General features: G+C 35.9%; 1 protein-coding gene across 1 annotated transcript; it reads right to left on the bottom strand.

The window, feature by feature from the left end:
- Positions 1–8,484: 8,484 nt before the first annotated feature.
- LOC121408792 lies at positions 8,485–16,234 on the bottom strand. The gene is made up of 2 exons (XM_041600427.1): positions 16,150–16,234; positions 8,485–14,000 (listed from the first exon to the last, which is right to left on the bottom strand). Exon 2 carries the CDS (start codon positions 13,958–13,960, stop codon positions 11,165–11,167), a length of 2,796 nt encoding a protein of 931 aa, XP_041456361.1. The 5' UTR covers positions 13,961–14,000; positions 16,150–16,234; the 3' UTR covers positions 8,485–11,164.
- Positions 16,235–18,174: the final 1,940 nt, after the last annotated feature.

The following is an 18,174-nucleotide window of genomic DNA, read 5'->3' as shown; positions in this document are numbered from 1 at the left end:
TAATTATTTCTGTCATCTATCCTCGCAGTCTCTCGATCCTTGTAGAAACTCACTCTTCTCTTGTCACATTTGATCTAGCTTTTGGTTTGTTATTAACTTGTCAGATCTCTATCGACTTTATATCTCACTTTTTTCTCATTACATCCCTCTTCCCTTTTTGAAACTCTCTTTGTCTGCTCTTTGTCCTTTCTGAATCATTTTGCTGGGCACATATTCTTTTAAAGTGTCCTTTCTTTTAAAATCTCTCGCTTCTTTCTTCTGTTTTAAAATCGAATCCGACTATTTCTTAATTCAATTCAATTCAAATTTATTTTCATTCTTCAAAATGATACAAATAAATACAAGATAGATTGATTTAATTTGAATAAATAATAGCATGAACAAAATTCAATATTGAAAAAAAAAAATACATGTTTGAAAGTAATTCAAATACAAATTAACATACATGTCAAGTTTAAATCAATATAATCAATATCATTAAATATAATTAAATCAATGCAATTATATATCTCAAGAACAATGGGGGATTACACTGAAAAGCAAAGCTTGTAGAATCTATCCCCTTTGTGTATCTTTCTTTCTTCGTGGACATTAATTTCCTTAAGCGCTGACATTTTATACTTATATTATTGTTAAGATTGTATTATATTCATTAACAATGTAACATATAAGTCATGTTAAAGGGAAGTAATAAGCCGAATATTAAATGATTAAACTTGTACAGATAGAGTAAAATCAGACAAACAAAACATTAAATATTACATCAAAATTTGATTAGGTGTAACAAGGTTTTGACGAAGTTTCACATTATTTTGCTAATACAGATCGCTTCATGATGTTCATGAAAATGCATTAAGGACGCCGTTGACATCATATTCCCGCTTGTTCTTTTGTATTTTATCATAATTTTATTAAATCATATTTAATCAAATCAATTATCCTCCTAGAATGAAAATAAAGGATATAAGGGAAAAGGAGATGGCATTGATTTTGACAATTTTATCAAAATCAGATTTTGCAACGATTCGACCGTGCTTTATCAATGTCCGTAATATCCCTTGAATTTTTTTTAATGTTTATATATTATGTATTTCCCATTTCTCTATCAGTTTTCATTTTCAAGTTTATGATGATGAGTTCTCCTATCTAAATTTCTTTCCCATTCACAAGTCACCCTTTTGTCACTTTTTGTACATAATTCTCTTCTTCCAACCCTTCAAAATTCTTAGTTTTTAAACTTATTTACTTATGTAATACTTCAGCGTTTTACGAACACTTTCGTTTCAATTAAATATACATACCATATTTATTCTATTACCAGGCTGCCTGTGTTTTATCTTGGTTTTAGATGCAGTATATGAGGGAACTTTAACAGCTAAGGTTTCTTCCTCAGGTTCCCTCGTGTTTACTTTTCACAATCATGTCTTGAATAAAACTGGTCTCATACTTGTCATATCCCTTAAATTCCCCCTTTTACCAAATAAAAAACGTTAGTTGTTTTATATTTATGTTGAATAAGAAAAAGGCCACTAATGTTGAACTAAACGTTGAAAATGAAATTGAAGTATACATTCAAGTTATCCCCAGATGATAAAGCCGTTGCATTTGTCGGTGGAGCAGCAGAGATGCTGTTTAGCAATCGAGTCACAATCCACGGTAAGACATCCGCGTTCGATTGTACGTTGGCCATCACGAAATTCTTGAGAAAACTGAAAGAGCAAGAAAACGCGATTTATTTTCAGGAATTACGGATGCTTTCAAGTGCATGTCATATGCTTGTCGAGATGGCAAAATACTTGACATAATAACATTCTCATGTCAACATGGCGAGATACGTTATTTCATCGAGTCGACATGCAAAAATGTGTATGTCAACATACGTTATTTTGCACAAGATCCGCAGATGTAACGTCCCCGTCGTGGTTGCGAAAAGTCGCTAATGGCGGGTGTTTTTTTTTTCAGTTTTGTCGAGATGGCGAGAAGAATTATCTCACTATTTAGTCCAGTGCTTCTCAACCATTTTTTACTCGAGGACCACTTTGACTCTCAGATTTTTTTTCGAGGCCCACCTACTATTTTTTAAGGACTTGTCTCGACCATTATTAAGAGCATATTAGTGCGTAACTTAATGATCTTCTGCAGCAGTAGTTGAGCTAAAAAAAAAGTGAGGGGGCTTGATTTGGCGTATCGCGTACAATTGATAAAAATGTTGCGAGCATGGCGAGCAGGCAAAAATTTCGACATTTTTTATCACAAACATCCAAGTTTGTGATAGATTTTGACACCAAAAATAATATTATATTTCACCCTTATCCCTTTTCTTTCCTTTTCTATTTTTTTTTCTTTGTCATGAAATATTTGGGGCCAAGACCCCCCCCCCCTTTCTGTACGCAAGTGTTCTGCTGTGAATCAAATCCAGCCTTTTTCCACCGAAACACTCTATTGGCTCTCCTAGATGTTATGTGTTTAGGTGTCTCTGAAGCTCTGACGGTTTAAGGGCCTTATTTGAGAATAAATTTAGCACATTCGACCCACATTGCTTTTGCATCACTGCGCAGTTATGATAAATCCAAATCTAATATACCAATGTATTCAGAGTCACATTTTCTTAGTTACCTTAGTTACAGTAGATTTGTTTCCTCCCTCACCCTTTCACTTTAAAACAAGGTCAATTTTGATGAAAGTATATGTTTCATGAAATTTGAACATAAAGCTCTTAAGTACATTCGAAGCAATCAGTTTGAGAAATAAATGCATTTGCAAAGGTCCGGTGAATGGGCGATAATTAACTACATACAAAATATGCATACATGAGGCATGAGGTTCACATCAAAGTTAGATCAAAACCATCATACAATGTGTATGTATATCATAACATGCTACCTATAGCATGATAGGCGTGCCTTTAGCTTTGTTTGACCCACGGAGACCGATCAAACATTCCATTTTCGGACATTAAATAGAACATGTTAAATATACCATAATTTTCCCCCGATTTTTTTTCTTCTCTGGAGCTTCTCGCGGCCTATCTGAGAGAGCTTCGCGGCCTAACGGTTGAGAAGCGCTGATTTAGTCGATACCCTCCACAAAATGTGACTTGCCAAGGAGGGTCCAGGAGGGTCATCACGGATCCAGAAGCGGGGGCCTTGGACATTTTCCCCAGGTTTTCTTATTTCGTTCGCAGTTGACACTGGAGAAATAAACTACAGATTGGAGCTGGATTGATATGGACACAATGTAAATTGCGAGGGAGCAAGGCGAGTAAGCAAAAGAAATGACAAATGAGAAATGATTTTTTTTCAACTCTGTGATAGATTTCACAGTTTGTCCTTAATTATAGTAAATAAAATCTCATATTAAAAAAACTTGAAAATACATACGTAACAAGACTGGACTTGGGAGTCGCATTCTGAAACAACGGTGTCATCTGAAGGCTTCATGCACAGTTCCATACCTTCTCCACCTGATTGTCGAATGGGAGCTGTTTGATTACATGTATAGCACTTGAGAGCAAAAGAAGGTCCTTCCAAAAGCAAAAATGTGAAAAAAGGGAAAAAAAATAATAAGAGGTGATTTTATCATTGATTGATATCCCGACTTTATACTCAATTGATATCTAACATGAATATTCCAGGTTATTAAAAGTAATAAAGTCATAAATTATTACTTTACTTCATTATTTTTGCCAGTGCATCCGGCTACGATAGTCATCATCTTGTTTTTATGATAAAATTGATCCTGGTCAACGTCGGAAATTTGAAATTTGTGGTATTTTTTAGAGATGTTTAAAATGACCCGAAATGTATACTGATTTGAGAGTAAAGTGATTTTTAGGATTTCTGATTTGACGCGCGTGCAAGGACCTTTTACTCTCATGATTTTGATGACCCTTGACGTGTTATTAATGTTATGTGAATATGTTTTTAGAATTCCTTATAGGATTATGATCATACCACCGGTATATTACATAATGGTGCTTGGGAGATGTCATGATGACCTGATGACTTACAAAAGTTTAGCACAGTTTGTTCAATGAAATGAAACTCAGGAAGTGCGGATAAAAATAAATGATATAATAAGAACACTTTTTGACAAAATAAAGAGGTTAATGACAGAGGAAAGAATAAAGTTTAACTGACAATAGGCGTTGTCATAAACAATCCGTGTGACAATATACAAAGAAGAAAAGAAACGTGGAAATAAAGACATTAAAAAAAGAAGCAGTACAGCCATCAAGACAAAGATTTTTAATTCTATACACCCAGTATGGATTCAAGATCAAATAATTTTATATCTAAATTAATCCGAGGTAAGTAGAATTCCCCCGATTGGCTAGTCGAAGAGGTATAAAAGTTGAAGTTTGAATATCAGCTTCATCTTTACAAAATAATAGAATTCAATATTACTGATGTGAGCGCTGATCGCGAGCTGATTTCGTTATTATACTGACCTGAAAAGGGACGGTCTAAGTATTATATGTAGGAATTAATGAAGAGGATATATATCTCACTAATTGAATATTGCGAGCGCGAAGCGCGTGCTGAGTTTTTGTTTAACATTGAACCTGAAAATGAACGTTGCATTGTCAGATATTATGTGGTTACGTTTGTCAGTAAGTAAACCAAAAAAAAAAATAAATAAAAGACTTCGATTTTATTAGAGGACAAGACCTTTTGTGTCTTCTACCCCTATTTGTTTTTGTTTTTTTGGGGGGATGGGGCGAACGTACGTGACCCCCCCCCCAGTCTGACGCCAATGTGAGTGGAAGGTTAATTAAAAATCAGATATGCAAGATGCAAAGTGATATTTGGTCATAATAATAACAGTGAACTGAAATTAGGTCTAACATACAAGTGACCGAAGAGAAAAAGAAAAATAAGTATTTTTTTATAGATTCTCATAACTCTTAAAATCTATCTCATTTCTATTCTCCATAACTTATTTCCTTTTACCCTTATATTTATGCTAAAATGGTCGAGGAACCAATGGCCCACCTCCACGGCCATACATTTCCAGACAAAAAAAAGTAGCTGAGAATGATAGCGAATTTAATCGAGGAGTGAAATAATTACCCTGCATGGAATTTCACGTGCCTCTGAGAATGTATAAAAACAGGCGAAAGTTTTTAATACTTACCTCCCAGCAACACGAGCGCTAATAAAATGAGAATACCCTTCATGATTAACTTCAACTAAGTTTTCGACTACGCTCTGAAATCAAAGGTGGGTATTTTAAAGCTAGATGATCACAAAAACAACCGACTAACTGAAAAACAAGCAACCTGTCCACTAAAATAAGCGGAGTGAATTATTTTGTCTGCTATATAAAGCAAAGTGAAAATGTCGCTGACCTCATCTGATAATTCTGAGCTATACATAGTTTCAGAAATCAAGGTTATTTTATTTCAATTTTACAAAGATTGAACCTTGATGAAAATCTCTCTCTCTCACACACACACACACACACACACTCTCTCTCTCTCTCTCTCTCTCTCTCTCGAATGCCCTTTCATATTAACATGAATTATTCCAACTAGATATACTCATGAATAACAATAACAATTGCTTTTCATGTGTTGGTTTACAAAGGTTGCCGATGATTGAATTGTGTAATTTCTTTAGGCGTATATCATAAATGGGTGTGGTACTATTAATTTCAAATTATTATACATTCATACTACTTTATGTTAGATGTTTAATGCCATGTTTTACCATATGGAATGTGTCGGCTACATCAAATAATTTGATAAAAAGGTATGTTCATCAGTCAAGGCAATGTTCATCAGCGTGTATCGAACAGCAGATGGTAATTTGATACACAGTCATGAATAACATTACCTTGTAAGAACTTTTGAACACTGGAGTCACAACGGGCAACACAATAATTCATGCGGATTCCCAGTTCTAAAGAAATACATAGAATATTCAGGTGCACTGCACTCTTTGGTGGAGATGTGTGGTGCCGCCAGTTTATTTGGGAAAAAGTGAAAATAGATGACGGGGAATAATGCCTGTCATTACATGGAAGTATGAAATATGAAAATCAGAACCTTATTGTGTCCCGAAATTGGCTAAATAATTGTATATCATTTTAAAACTTTAATTTAACAATTCTTAAATTAAAATATTTGTACACTTCCGGTTACTTCCAACAGACAAAAAGTTAAAATGATATGGAGGTTGGGATATAGGCCTATATATTCATTTGAGATGTCATGTGTCAAGGTTGTGGCTTCATACGCATAGGGACGCATAGCAGATTAAAGAAATTTTACACCATCTATTTTTACATGCATCTGCAATTTGAACTCATAAGCAGACCCAAAGGACGAGAAGGTTCATCCTTACCAAAGCACATCTCCCTTTAAAAAATTGTCAAACAGGCAGCAGGTATTATTTGTCTGCAATCTGCAAGAAAATTTAATGAAGAGTATATGCCAAACATACAAATATATATTTTGGGGGATACCATCATGACTTTTAAGATCACAGACACTTTCTCAATTCGACACTGTTTGGGAGTTTAGTATGGAACATGTTTTCATCATGTGCTCTTCATAATAGTGTATTTTAGCATTCACTTCGCAGGCACTTTCTGTAACGTTCAGAATCTATTGAAAATGCCCGTCGATCAAAATGGACAGATTAGAGGTCATTGTCGAAAGTTGGACCGGGACAGCACATCGTCTTAAAATTCGGACCTGACAAAAAAATGCAAATATGGTTTTTTCAGAGTCCAGGACGACTCTCTTCTTTTGATTCACAGATTTACGATAAAGACTGCTTTGTCACGAAGAGCTTTTGACAAAAGATTCTCTGCGTTATACAAAGAGTCTGCAAAGTGATTACTGAAAAACCGTATCAAAATTAAATAAACCGCTAGCAAGGTCAAGACCACTCTAGTCCTCTAGATGACCATTATCTATAATACCAAATCATAATATTAAATGAGGGTCAGTAGTCGTGATATATGAGACGGTCTCTACGCCACTCTGGTCATGTTAGGAGGTTGCTAAACTGGGGGAGGGGGGGTAATGAATATAGTGAACCCCATTCTTTGATTATGAACAGTGACCCTCTTATTGGATTTGAACATTGTGGATGACATTTTTCACATGGATAGAGACCCTATGATTAACATCACATTTTCTGTATAATTGATGAGTTATCCTCTTCTTGATAATGAATAACAGTGGCGGACCGTGACCCGGAGTAGACAAAGCATTGGAGGGGCACTGCATTGTTCACAAACAATACAGTGCCCCTCCAATGCTTTGTCTCCTCCACTGATGAATAAAGACCATCGTCTGGTATTTTGAATAATGACCTATAAGAATAGTGAGCTTCTCCAAATATGGCTCACGGTCATTAAAAATATACTGATTGGTCATAATGACTAGTAGCAGGTGAATATTTTGTATATATGTCACCCATTGCTTTTATGGTGATCATAATCTCACATATTCTGGCTAACACGATGTCCAGAGCATGCCAAAGAATTATGATCTTCCTGGGTATCTAAGCAACTCTCCATATCAACTGACAAGTCCATGATCTTAAACTTAAGTAACATAATGGCTGACTTTTTAAAGAGCACACATTGGTTTAACAATGGGTATAGTTCTATTTTCTAAAAACTTTTTATTAACCAGGCTCTAAGATGGTTGAGCAATATTCATTCCACTTCATAAAAATATGTCTTATTTACAGCTAAGAAGATGCATAAATATGTCGGTGGATTTGCACTGGTCATTGTTTACAAAATTACATTACTAGCCAATAAAAAATGGGCAAATACACATTGTAATTCATGATAATTACGCAAATCTTTAGGGCATTCTTTAAAACCCTTTTTGAATCTTGCATCAAAAGACACAAAATACATAAAGGCATACATTTGTTTAAACATTAGGCTGATAATCAAAAAAGAAATTATCAATTATAAGGAGTAACTACCTGAGAAAGAATCATACTTGTCAATATCCATTCCCCTAAAAAAAATCATAATAGTATAAAATACTAGTTGTTAAATAATTGTGTGGGATATTCAGTATCATAATTTTCATCTATTTCCTTGTGTATCTGGGCACAGTTGCATAAAAGTCACTATTATAATACTTTGCAATCCAATGGTAACTGCCATGGTAACAATACCCAACAGCCAATCAAAATCAAGGATTTCAGGGAAGTTACCATTTAATAACAAAGTTACTATAATAGTAACTTTTATGCAACAGGACCCTGGCCTACTTAACTTTTCACAATTAATCTACATGAGAAAATGAATATTAGAGAGAAGATATGTTTAAAAGCTATATAGGTGTACATGCTGTGTAGGACCCCTACGAAAAACAGCATTTGCTGATAGGGGGTTCCATCCCACGAGTGGTAAATAAAGTTACGACAATTCTTCCATTTGATCCAATGCAAAGAATGATAAAAAAAAGAAAGTGATCTACTGTACAAAATGACTAAAAAGAATTCTAAAGCTTTAATATTCAGAATGATACTCTTCTTTTAACAGTATGCTATCTATTCTATGTTTTGATTACTATTGCAAGGTAGCAATGCTTATGGAGGAAATGGCAAATTAATCTTTACCACTTGTCAAGATCTACTCACCACATTGCCAATTTTAGATTTTCACAGCCTAAGTAATCTCATTTTATAAGATTAATAAATGACTATCAAAGAGCAATTGAGTGCACGCACATGATCAGGCATTAATTTTTATATAAAGCATAATAACCAATGAAGAAAGGTCAGAAGTGAAGTATAGGATGAGTGATTTATCAAATAACAAGAATCCACATCATCATTTTGTTTAAGCAATAGTATAATTACCTAGTATTTGGTACATTCAGAGTAAACACCCTTAGTAATACATTAGCATTTTAGTCTTTTTTTAGAGCTCACTGGTGGGCTGTAAAAATAGTGATCGGACCATCCGCAGCTTCTGATTGGTCGGTTGCTCCGACCAATCATAGCGCATGGTTCTCTCACCGACAGCACGCAGCGATTGTCCACCTCATTGCCTGAGGAAGACTAGCAGGTGTAGTCGAAACGTTGCAATTTCAGTTTGCCGCATCGTGAGACAACAGATTATTTCCTTTACAGATTCTATACTACCACAATGATCAACATCTTCCGTACTATTGTAAAAAATATTGTTTCTCAAAAATTAAGCAAATTAGAGTTCAGCTCAGATAAAAAAAATCTATTTTAGAGTTTATGACATAGGTGGCAGCCTTCCTTCTTTTGCCTAGAAATATTTTTTTATAGGAAATAGGAGACTGTTTTTTGACAAAATGAGGTTGTGACCATTGCAATAATTCTAAAATAACAGCCCACCAAAAGGTTACCTTTCTTGTCTAATTCTTTATAATATTCTGATGATTACAAAGCAGTATTTTTTAAGCCATCACTTTCTTAATCCTCAATTAATTTCTTTCACCTGTCACCATTTCTCTTTTTTCTCCTTCCATACAAATTAGAAAATACTGATTGAACATCAATGTGCACAAACATTCTGACAATACCACTTACATTAAAATATTGCATAGTTCCATATCATATGCTCTTTACATTGTCAATCCATTCATTATTACAGTTCATTCATTCAAGTGTCTTTCTAGATTTACTAAACTGTACATTAAGGAATAAAAAGGAATATTTCAGAAATTTCATTTGATTTTAGGCAGACGTCACAAAGAGGGAGAGCCTAAGCATTCCACTACACTGTAAAACGTCTCAGATTAGGTTTCATTTCTCAACAGATATAATTTACGATTTGCTCCAGGGACCATTTGACAAAAATCCTCTTTCAGCACAAACACAACAATAACGAGAGCTGTCAGCACTGACAAGTTGCCATTATTGATTATTTGACAGATGCCATAGTAACAGTCACACATCTGTGCTACTCAGCCAATCAAAACCCAAGAAATTTGTCACATGACAAAATGTTGATTGAATGCTCCCCTGATCATATGGACAAAACACAGTACTATATTATATTATTCTAATGAACCAGTATTTACAGGTGCATTGTTTACGCTTTTTATGCATAAACAGCTTAAACACATCTTAATAAACATTTAAAATGACTGAACTTTCAATAGTTAATAATAGACAAATAACTTTATTCAAAACTATTTCATCAAAGACCATAGATTATCCACACAATATTAATAAAGTTGAAATTTAACAGCTGGAATCTGAAATTTGAAATTTAACTTGGTAAATTTTAATCTAGAATTGGTTTAGAATTTTCCAGCTCCACAAAATTTTCAAGAATTTACATTGTACTTTCGTACTTGGATTTGTAAATCTACAAAAGCTGTAAAAATACTTTCTCATAGTATTAAAAATTAGTACTGTTTCATACAACTGTCATTAAACATAAATACTGCTTGCCTTCAATAAAAACTATTATAATACAGGTTCAAGGGTGCATTTAATAGTGACTTATTTTATGCAACCTTACAGCCATGAATTTTTGGGTGCAGCACTGTGCATTTTAGGGTACATTATTTACCTCATAGTGCATAAAAAATGAGCTGCCATATTAAATATAAATTCTTTCAAAGAAAGAATCAAAGGAAAGGTTATGGCAAGGATTTTGATGTACGTAGTCAGGCATACTTAGGAGATATGCCTGTGATATCACAAAAGAAAACAGACATGACATTTTTGTTTGAGCGATACTATAAAATTTGAAGGGATTCAAACTTCAGATTCATTTTGCCAACCACTTTATAAAACAAATAATGCGTATTTTTAAAATTCATGATGTTAGTGATGATGCAGGCATCTCTGGTATTCATATGAATTGCACATATTGAAAATGCCCTCTAGAGTGCTGCATTGCCACAACACAACAAAAATGTACATTATTTGTATAACAGTAAAAATAACTAAACCCATTCAAAATGTGAATTTCGATCACAAAAACTGATGTAAGGTATATTCATGCACTAAATAACCTTCTATAGCTGGAGTTAAAACTATGATAGAAAAAAGGAAAAACAAAAAAACAAAACATGAGTTAAAAAATAATTCAACCGCATAAAACGTGATACAGAAACATTTTAAAGTTAAAACCAGTAATACTTATTGCAATTCCCAAATAATTAGTATAAAATATATACAAATGGTATGTACACTTATTGCAAACCAAAAGACGTCTTTTGTAAAAGCCAAACACCACACCCAAAACTAGTTCCAGCAAGCACCCAACTAGCATAGCTATTACCAAATGTGAACACAAGGACAGGCAGAGGTGTACACAGTATGACTGTTTGCTCTGGGATAGTCAATTTGAGAGGTTGTGAAAGGACTATTGTCATTACGATGAGCGAAGGAATACTGAGAGGCAGTGTTAGGACCTCAAGGATGGCAAAGACACCAATCTCTTCTGTCCACAGAATAGAATACTTGAAGGAAAAGAATAAAAACTGGCTCATGCAAACGGCAAAGATAGTACCTGTCCTCATGGGTGCACGGAAATTGGGGAATATTTTGAGGTCTTGTTGAAGGAATAGGAAAACTATGGATGCTACAGAGTTCCAGATCTCAGGAAATGGGAGAGGGTTGCTAATGATTGCTAAAAGGTAGGTCATGATGGTGAGGATGTTACCATAAGTAGGGATCAGGCCTGGTTTGTAGGAGAAAGGATTCTGCTGCTGCCACTTGAGACAGAATAATCTGATAGTGAGAGATAGGATGCCAGAGATGGTACACAAAAGGGATGTCGAAGGAACCTGTGAGACAGCATTCCACCATGATGATTTAGTGAGGTTGCAAAGGTCGTTCAGAAATATAGACATGGATATTATGAATGAAGCAACAAATGTCCCATGCAAGAAGAGATCTTTGACACACTGAGTGAGATTCCTATCCTTCCATTCGATGGAATACCTCCAAAGTAGTAAGATTATTGTAAAGACCTCAACATAGAGTGCAGCATATGCAACAATGGACAATAGACCACCCAAAGGCTCTATGAACTGATGCGTAATCACACCTATAGGTATTCCAATAAGTAGCCCTCCCACAAAGGCATAGAGACGGGGATGAGGAGGGTGGATCAGGGAACATGAACTTGACAATAGTAGCACAGCAGCCATCTCTATCATGAGCACTGACCACAGAGACATATGTTCCTTAATGACTGGTGCTTGCATCAGCAACGAAATGCCACTTACAAAAAACATTACTCCACTCACTTTGAAACCATTCAGATTCTGCTTCATATTGCACTTGGTCAGCTTAAAAGCAAATGCACTTGTTACCATCAAATCTGTGAACAAGACTGCCACAAAGTTTATATCTAATACCTGCAGAAAAACAGGTTGCATCACATTCAAGATAAATGTTGGAACACTAACAGCTGTAAAGAACAGGTATCTAAGTATTTCCTTAGGTGAAAGTTGCTCTTGATTTTCATAAATAAGAATCCTAAGAGTGACACCTATCAAAGCAACACAACTATAGCTGGAAAGGATTCCAATATTTGCGTTATTTTCTGAGATTTTTAAAATGTATTGGAAGCAATAGGGAAGTTTCATTGAATGAATAGTGCCACACAACCAAAGGCAGTGATGGGTGACCTTTGAACTTGCATGCAATCTGGCAATGAGATACATTTGAAGCAAGAATGTTAAAACAGCAAGGAACTGCATATAAAGGCCTAGAGATATAAGGAAACATTCTGAATGTACAAGTAGTGCTGCCTGTAAAAGAATGCACAACGAGAGATGAGAATACTTTGTTCTAGCCAGCAAGACACATGCAATAGAAACGGATGCATTCAAAACCAAGAGGAGGGTTAGAGGAAGAGTTGATACAGATGGTATAATGAGAGACAAAGGTACTACCTGGTAGATAGCATAGGATGTGATAAACAGGGTTCCAAGAGTAAGAAGTGTGGAGGCAACTAAAAACCGTCTACCCTTTGACAAGGAGAACCCCAGTAGTGTGTATGATGCAATTGCTGGGAACAACCAAGATGTTGCAGATGAAAGGCCCATTTGCTGTGCAATCCAACAGGACAAGATGAGAGACACAAAACCAAGCATGATTCTAGCATATATTACCTGATTTACAGTTATGTTAAATTGTTCGTAGAGTCCACGAAGTTGTATTAAAGTTGCTAGAAAAGAAGGTAAACAGGCTATGAGCAATAATTCTACAAGGGTAAAGATATCAGCATGCAGCATTTCCATTATATGTGAAGTTAGATATAAAAGAAATGGAAACCCAACATATACTATGAGTACTGTTGCTGCTTCTGCCCTTCCTAAGATCTGGTTTCTCCTTGATTGCTCTGGGTTGAGCTTGTAGAATGATGATATTGCTGGTTTAAGGAAGATCCTCAGAAGAAGAAAGCCGTAGAAGACTGCCACATAGAGAGCGAACCTGACAGACGTCAGGTATGCTAACAGCCATGTCACAAGTCCAACTGATACTAGCGGATAGAGAGAGAAAAGTCCCATCTCGATGGTCTGTGACAAGATGGGTTGGTTGCTGATGAAGAAAGGAAACTGGATAAGCCCCCAGACACCAGTCAATCCAAGGAACATGTTGAGCAGCATCAGCAACGGGATGTTGAAGATGGAGATCCAGATGAGTGGAAGACAGGAGTACAGGACAGCCATCTGGGATGCCACAAAGGTGCAGATGTATGCAATGACCGCATTCTGGGGAGCATCACCACTAACCATGAGGTAAATGGCCAGAGCTCCGACAGTCAGGATCGCCAGGAGAAGCTCACCAGCCATAGTGAAGATGAAGAGCAGTCCAGGGATTGCAGCAGGTAGGACATGTTTGTTGTACAGAAAGGAAGCCATGGGCTTGCTCTCTTCATGTTGGCTGTTGCCATAATCTCTGGAAGAATCATTGTGATCAGAGGTCTGGGTCATTTCACTTGAACCACCGGCTGTGCCCCGCTGGTGCATCATGGCTGTTTGCCTTATAAGTGTGGTGTCTTGCTTGTCAAATCTATATGGGAAAATAGGGAAATCATTTGAAAAAAAAACAGCATTATATAATAATTGAACAGGAAATAAAAAAAGTCACATGGAAGTCGATACTGTTCTAATCATCTTAATCTATGCAAGAATTACAGTTCTTATTTAATAATGATGGCACTCATTAAATTCAATGCAAGGATTAACAGTATCATGAAAATTTCAAGTGTTATTCTTATTTGTCATAACAATAAACTTCAAATATATAATAGTGTAAATGGTACAATAAGTCCATCCATTCAAGCAGCAAACAGAAGTGATTGTGATAATGGACATGTAGTGAAAGCAGTCTCAAGATACATGCTTCACTGTGCATGAGCTCATAAGCAAGCCCAATGTACATCATCTGAAGAAAACGAGCTCTCACAGCGTTTACTTTCTATACTATAATGCAAGTTTATTTTTGTTTTATAAAACACTAAAACAGCGACACAGAAAGCGCAAGTCTTACATAATATAGCTAACTTTGCCCAAGTTAAATATCCTGCGACCAGAGAAATCTGTATATAATTTTTTTTTACTATTTTTTACTAATCTGGTCTAAAAAATTGCTTTGAGTTAGGTAATTGTTTGACTTATGGAAGGTTGACTTCAGCAGATCAACCAGTATTTTCATCGCTTTCCAACTCTGTCACAATATCGCTGGTCTGCTGGAGCGTGCAATGTCTTTTTTTGTGTGCACACATTTTTGCAAATTTACCAATTTAATATACCGGTAGTGTGCACTGTGAGATGCCTATTGTTTATAATCCTTTTCCATTCATCATTCAAACTGAACAATCACTGTTTAAAAAATAATGCATCTTATGGTAAGGTATAACAAGAGATCTGAAATTGAACTTTAATTAATAATTTTTCAAAGGCACCTGGTATTTTGCATTATAATAGATCAACCACACACAAGATGACAGTACTTGCCAAGACCCTTCCATGCACTCAACCCATGATTTCTAGTCATTGCTGGTGGGCATTACATTTCGCATACTAAGAAGTTTGCTATAGGATTGGTCAGAAGTCTGTCACGTGATAAAGGGTACATGTGTAGTTTCCCCATCAATCATCACAGTGTTTCCCTGATCCCTTTTCAGCCCACTGGGTCATAATGCGTTATGAATTAGTTTGAGTATGCGCAAATTTTGCCACTCAATTTTTTTGGTCCATCATTCTCCACCTGCAGTGATGATCGTGCAAGATCTAGATGGGCATGCGCAGTGTACATTGCCCCTCAATTGTTTCGTTGTGATGGCTAAGTTCCTTTGTGAGGTCACAATATCTTGTTGGAGCAAGATCTCGGATTCTTGCGAATGGATTACATGGGTGCTAGCATTAAAATTAGATTTTTTTTAAAGGAAACATTGCGGATTCGCGTGCTGTCGCCAAGCGGAAGACAAAGAAATCAAGATGGCGACGAAAACACGGCTGTAAGCTCTTCCCATCTTTTCAAAACAAATCTCTCGTTTTTTTAATGAATTCTTCTTTAAAAATTAAATCAATATCGCAGAAATGTTGGAAATGAAGTTGGACCCCATGAACATGTTTTACTTTTAGGGCTAGATCTTTTAGAGGAAAAGTAGAATTCTCGGGGGCGAAAGTTTCTGGTTTTGTACCCGTTCATGGGGGAATATAGGTCATGATAGGTAGGGCTCCCAGGCGTTAGTGGGGAGTGACCATACGTACAGTAGGCCTATATGACTTTCACTCCCCCAGACGCCTCCAGGCTATGCCATATGCCGCAGAGACAAACGCTCAGTTGAGCTGAGCTAGATCTATCCCTGACAGAAATAGACATATTTGGCTATTTATCGGTCTACTAGCAGTTCAGCTGGCAGCATTTGATTGAAATAGTACTATCTGAAATAACATTTTAAAAAAAGTCATTAAAAAAAAAAAATTCTCGGAACTTGCAGTCTCCAACTTCAGCGGAGTGCTGGAGGAATAATCCCCCGACATTTCTCCGTGTAATTCAATCGGAATCGTGAAGATCATGGTGCCGCTGCTTCGCACGACCAAAGTTCTAGTTTCTATCTTTGAATGATATATTAGATACATTTTTTGAGTTCAATATTAAGCAATACACACACATAATCGATACATGAAATATAACAATAACTTAAGCTTACCATTGCGAGCGAACGTTAGTGGGAATTGGGAAATATCAAAATTTGGAGGCCTTGCAGATTGTTCTTTCTTCTTAGGTAAGGCGGCAGGTCTATGGTATGTGCGCAAAGACAAATTTCAAAAGGAATTATGAAACTAATTTTACTTTTTATTTATTCATCATAATTAGCACAATTTACTAATAAACGTAAATATGCATTACATACAATCATTCATCACTGTATTATCTAATAAAGCTCTTCTAAGGTTGTCTATTACGAGGATTTCATTTATGACACCAGTTTCCCAGCCTTGGTCATACAATGTATGTGTGTTTTGATGTTGACGCCCGCCGCCGTCGGAAAAGCGGCGCCAATAGTCTCACTCTGCTATGCAGGTGTGATAAAAATGGAAAAAGAGAGGTTTCTGAAAATCAAAATCAAAAGCGAACTTTGAAAGAATGAGAGGAAAAATCTTAACGAATAAATCTAGTCTAAAAAGTAATCTACAAACAATGTGAATAGAATGAAAGAATTCATATGAAAAAGTCAGACACAAAAGAGTGAATTTTTTTACCAGAGGTTTTGGAAAGCCATGTTGTATTGTTTGAGGGTCTGTGTGTAATATTTAATAACATTTTATTATTCTAGTACCCCCTTTCACTCTCTTCGCTCCTCGAGTTTATTTCATTTCTAAAAAAACATCTTTATTTCTATTGGAGAAGGCCCGGGAGGGTTCCACTTTGTTTACCAAAAGAAGTGTCCAAATGATCCTGAAAACCACCTCTACCAGACCAGTCTTGAGTTAGTGGCATTGTCTTCTGTTCGTGTTAAGCTTCCTTTTCATTAATGTATTCTTTACGCTGATATCCTGACCCACCATTCCCTCAATTATGTTATGAGGCTATATTTTATTTTCTCCTCTTTGCTTTTGCTCTTCACTCTCTGTACTGTCTCTTTCTCGACTTGCTAGCGATCCTGCGGGGGAGGGGAGGGGGGGGGGGGGGGTAATATGCCTGATGCTCAGAGCCAACACTTCCCTTTTTAATACAAGACTTAATAAAACAAAAAACATGTCCTCTTACTCAGAGGCAGTTCTAAAGGGGAGGGAGGGGTGGGGGTGGCCACAACCTATGGTTTTTCAAGTAGTGGAGAAAAGACAAAGAAAGAAAAATATCAAAACAAGAAGTCAGGCTTGTTTGGTTCTATACCCATAATACAATTGAGAAAAAAATACGACATTCCCCTTTCATCTCCTCCCTCACTACCCCAATCTGGTGCTGCCCCAGCTCATACTCCCTCATAACAAGTACTACAGAATCAAACCAGTTTCAAATCACAATGTATGAACATTTGTTTTTCATTAATTTTCTATAAATATATAATTTGTTGATCAATATACAGTATGAAGTAATATCGATGAATGAAAGCCTTACAAGATGAAATAAAATGTATGTAAACATTATAGAATACACATTGGCTAAGAATAGTACAGAATGATACATTAATATTGTTTGTACAATTATTGTCCTTATGCAATGGTAATCCAATAAGGCCTCACAAAGGCAGATAATCAATTACAATGCAGCAACCAAAAAAAAATCATATTAACATGATCAGTTGATCTTAGATTCCAAAATCAGACATTATAAATTGTAATAAACATTATGCATGACATCATAATCCCATAGTGCCCTCACTCAGAGGATATAGGAATACATGTGAGCAGAGTTGTCAGAGATGTGCCAACTGCAGATCCTCTAAGCATGTAACAGAATGGCTTCGGCCTCTAAGATGGCAGAATCATGGCATCAATGCACGAGATATACCGATTGCTGGTTTGTTTGAAGCAAATTAAATTATGAATTTGCTATAGTTATAATTGAATTATTAACAATTTTGATTGCAAGGAAGTTTCTTGAAATATTCCAATTATCCTAGTTCCTTACAAGTTATTTTAAAGGCCCACAGTCGATTTGATTTAAACTCTTGCCTAAAATTGTGGTTTAACTATGGATAGCTCATTGTAACATAAACCTCTAACAGTAG

The sequence above is a fragment of the Lytechinus variegatus genome, chromosome 2 (genome assembly GCF_018143015.1).
Source record: "Lytechinus variegatus isolate NC3 chromosome 2, Lvar_3.0, whole genome shotgun sequence".
NCBI lineage: Eukaryota > Metazoa > Echinodermata > Echinoidea > Temnopleuroida > Toxopneustidae > Lytechinus > Lytechinus variegatus.
The sequence above is the reverse complement of the archived record's forward strand: the minus strand, read 5'-3'. Positions and strand labels throughout refer to the sequence as shown.

Bases quoted from the DNA above. Each gene is read 5' to 3' on its own strand.
- LOC121408792 (XM_041600427.1), bottom strand. From the start codon at position 13,960: ATGATGCACCAGCGGGGCACAGCCGGTGGTTCAAGTGAAATGACCCAG.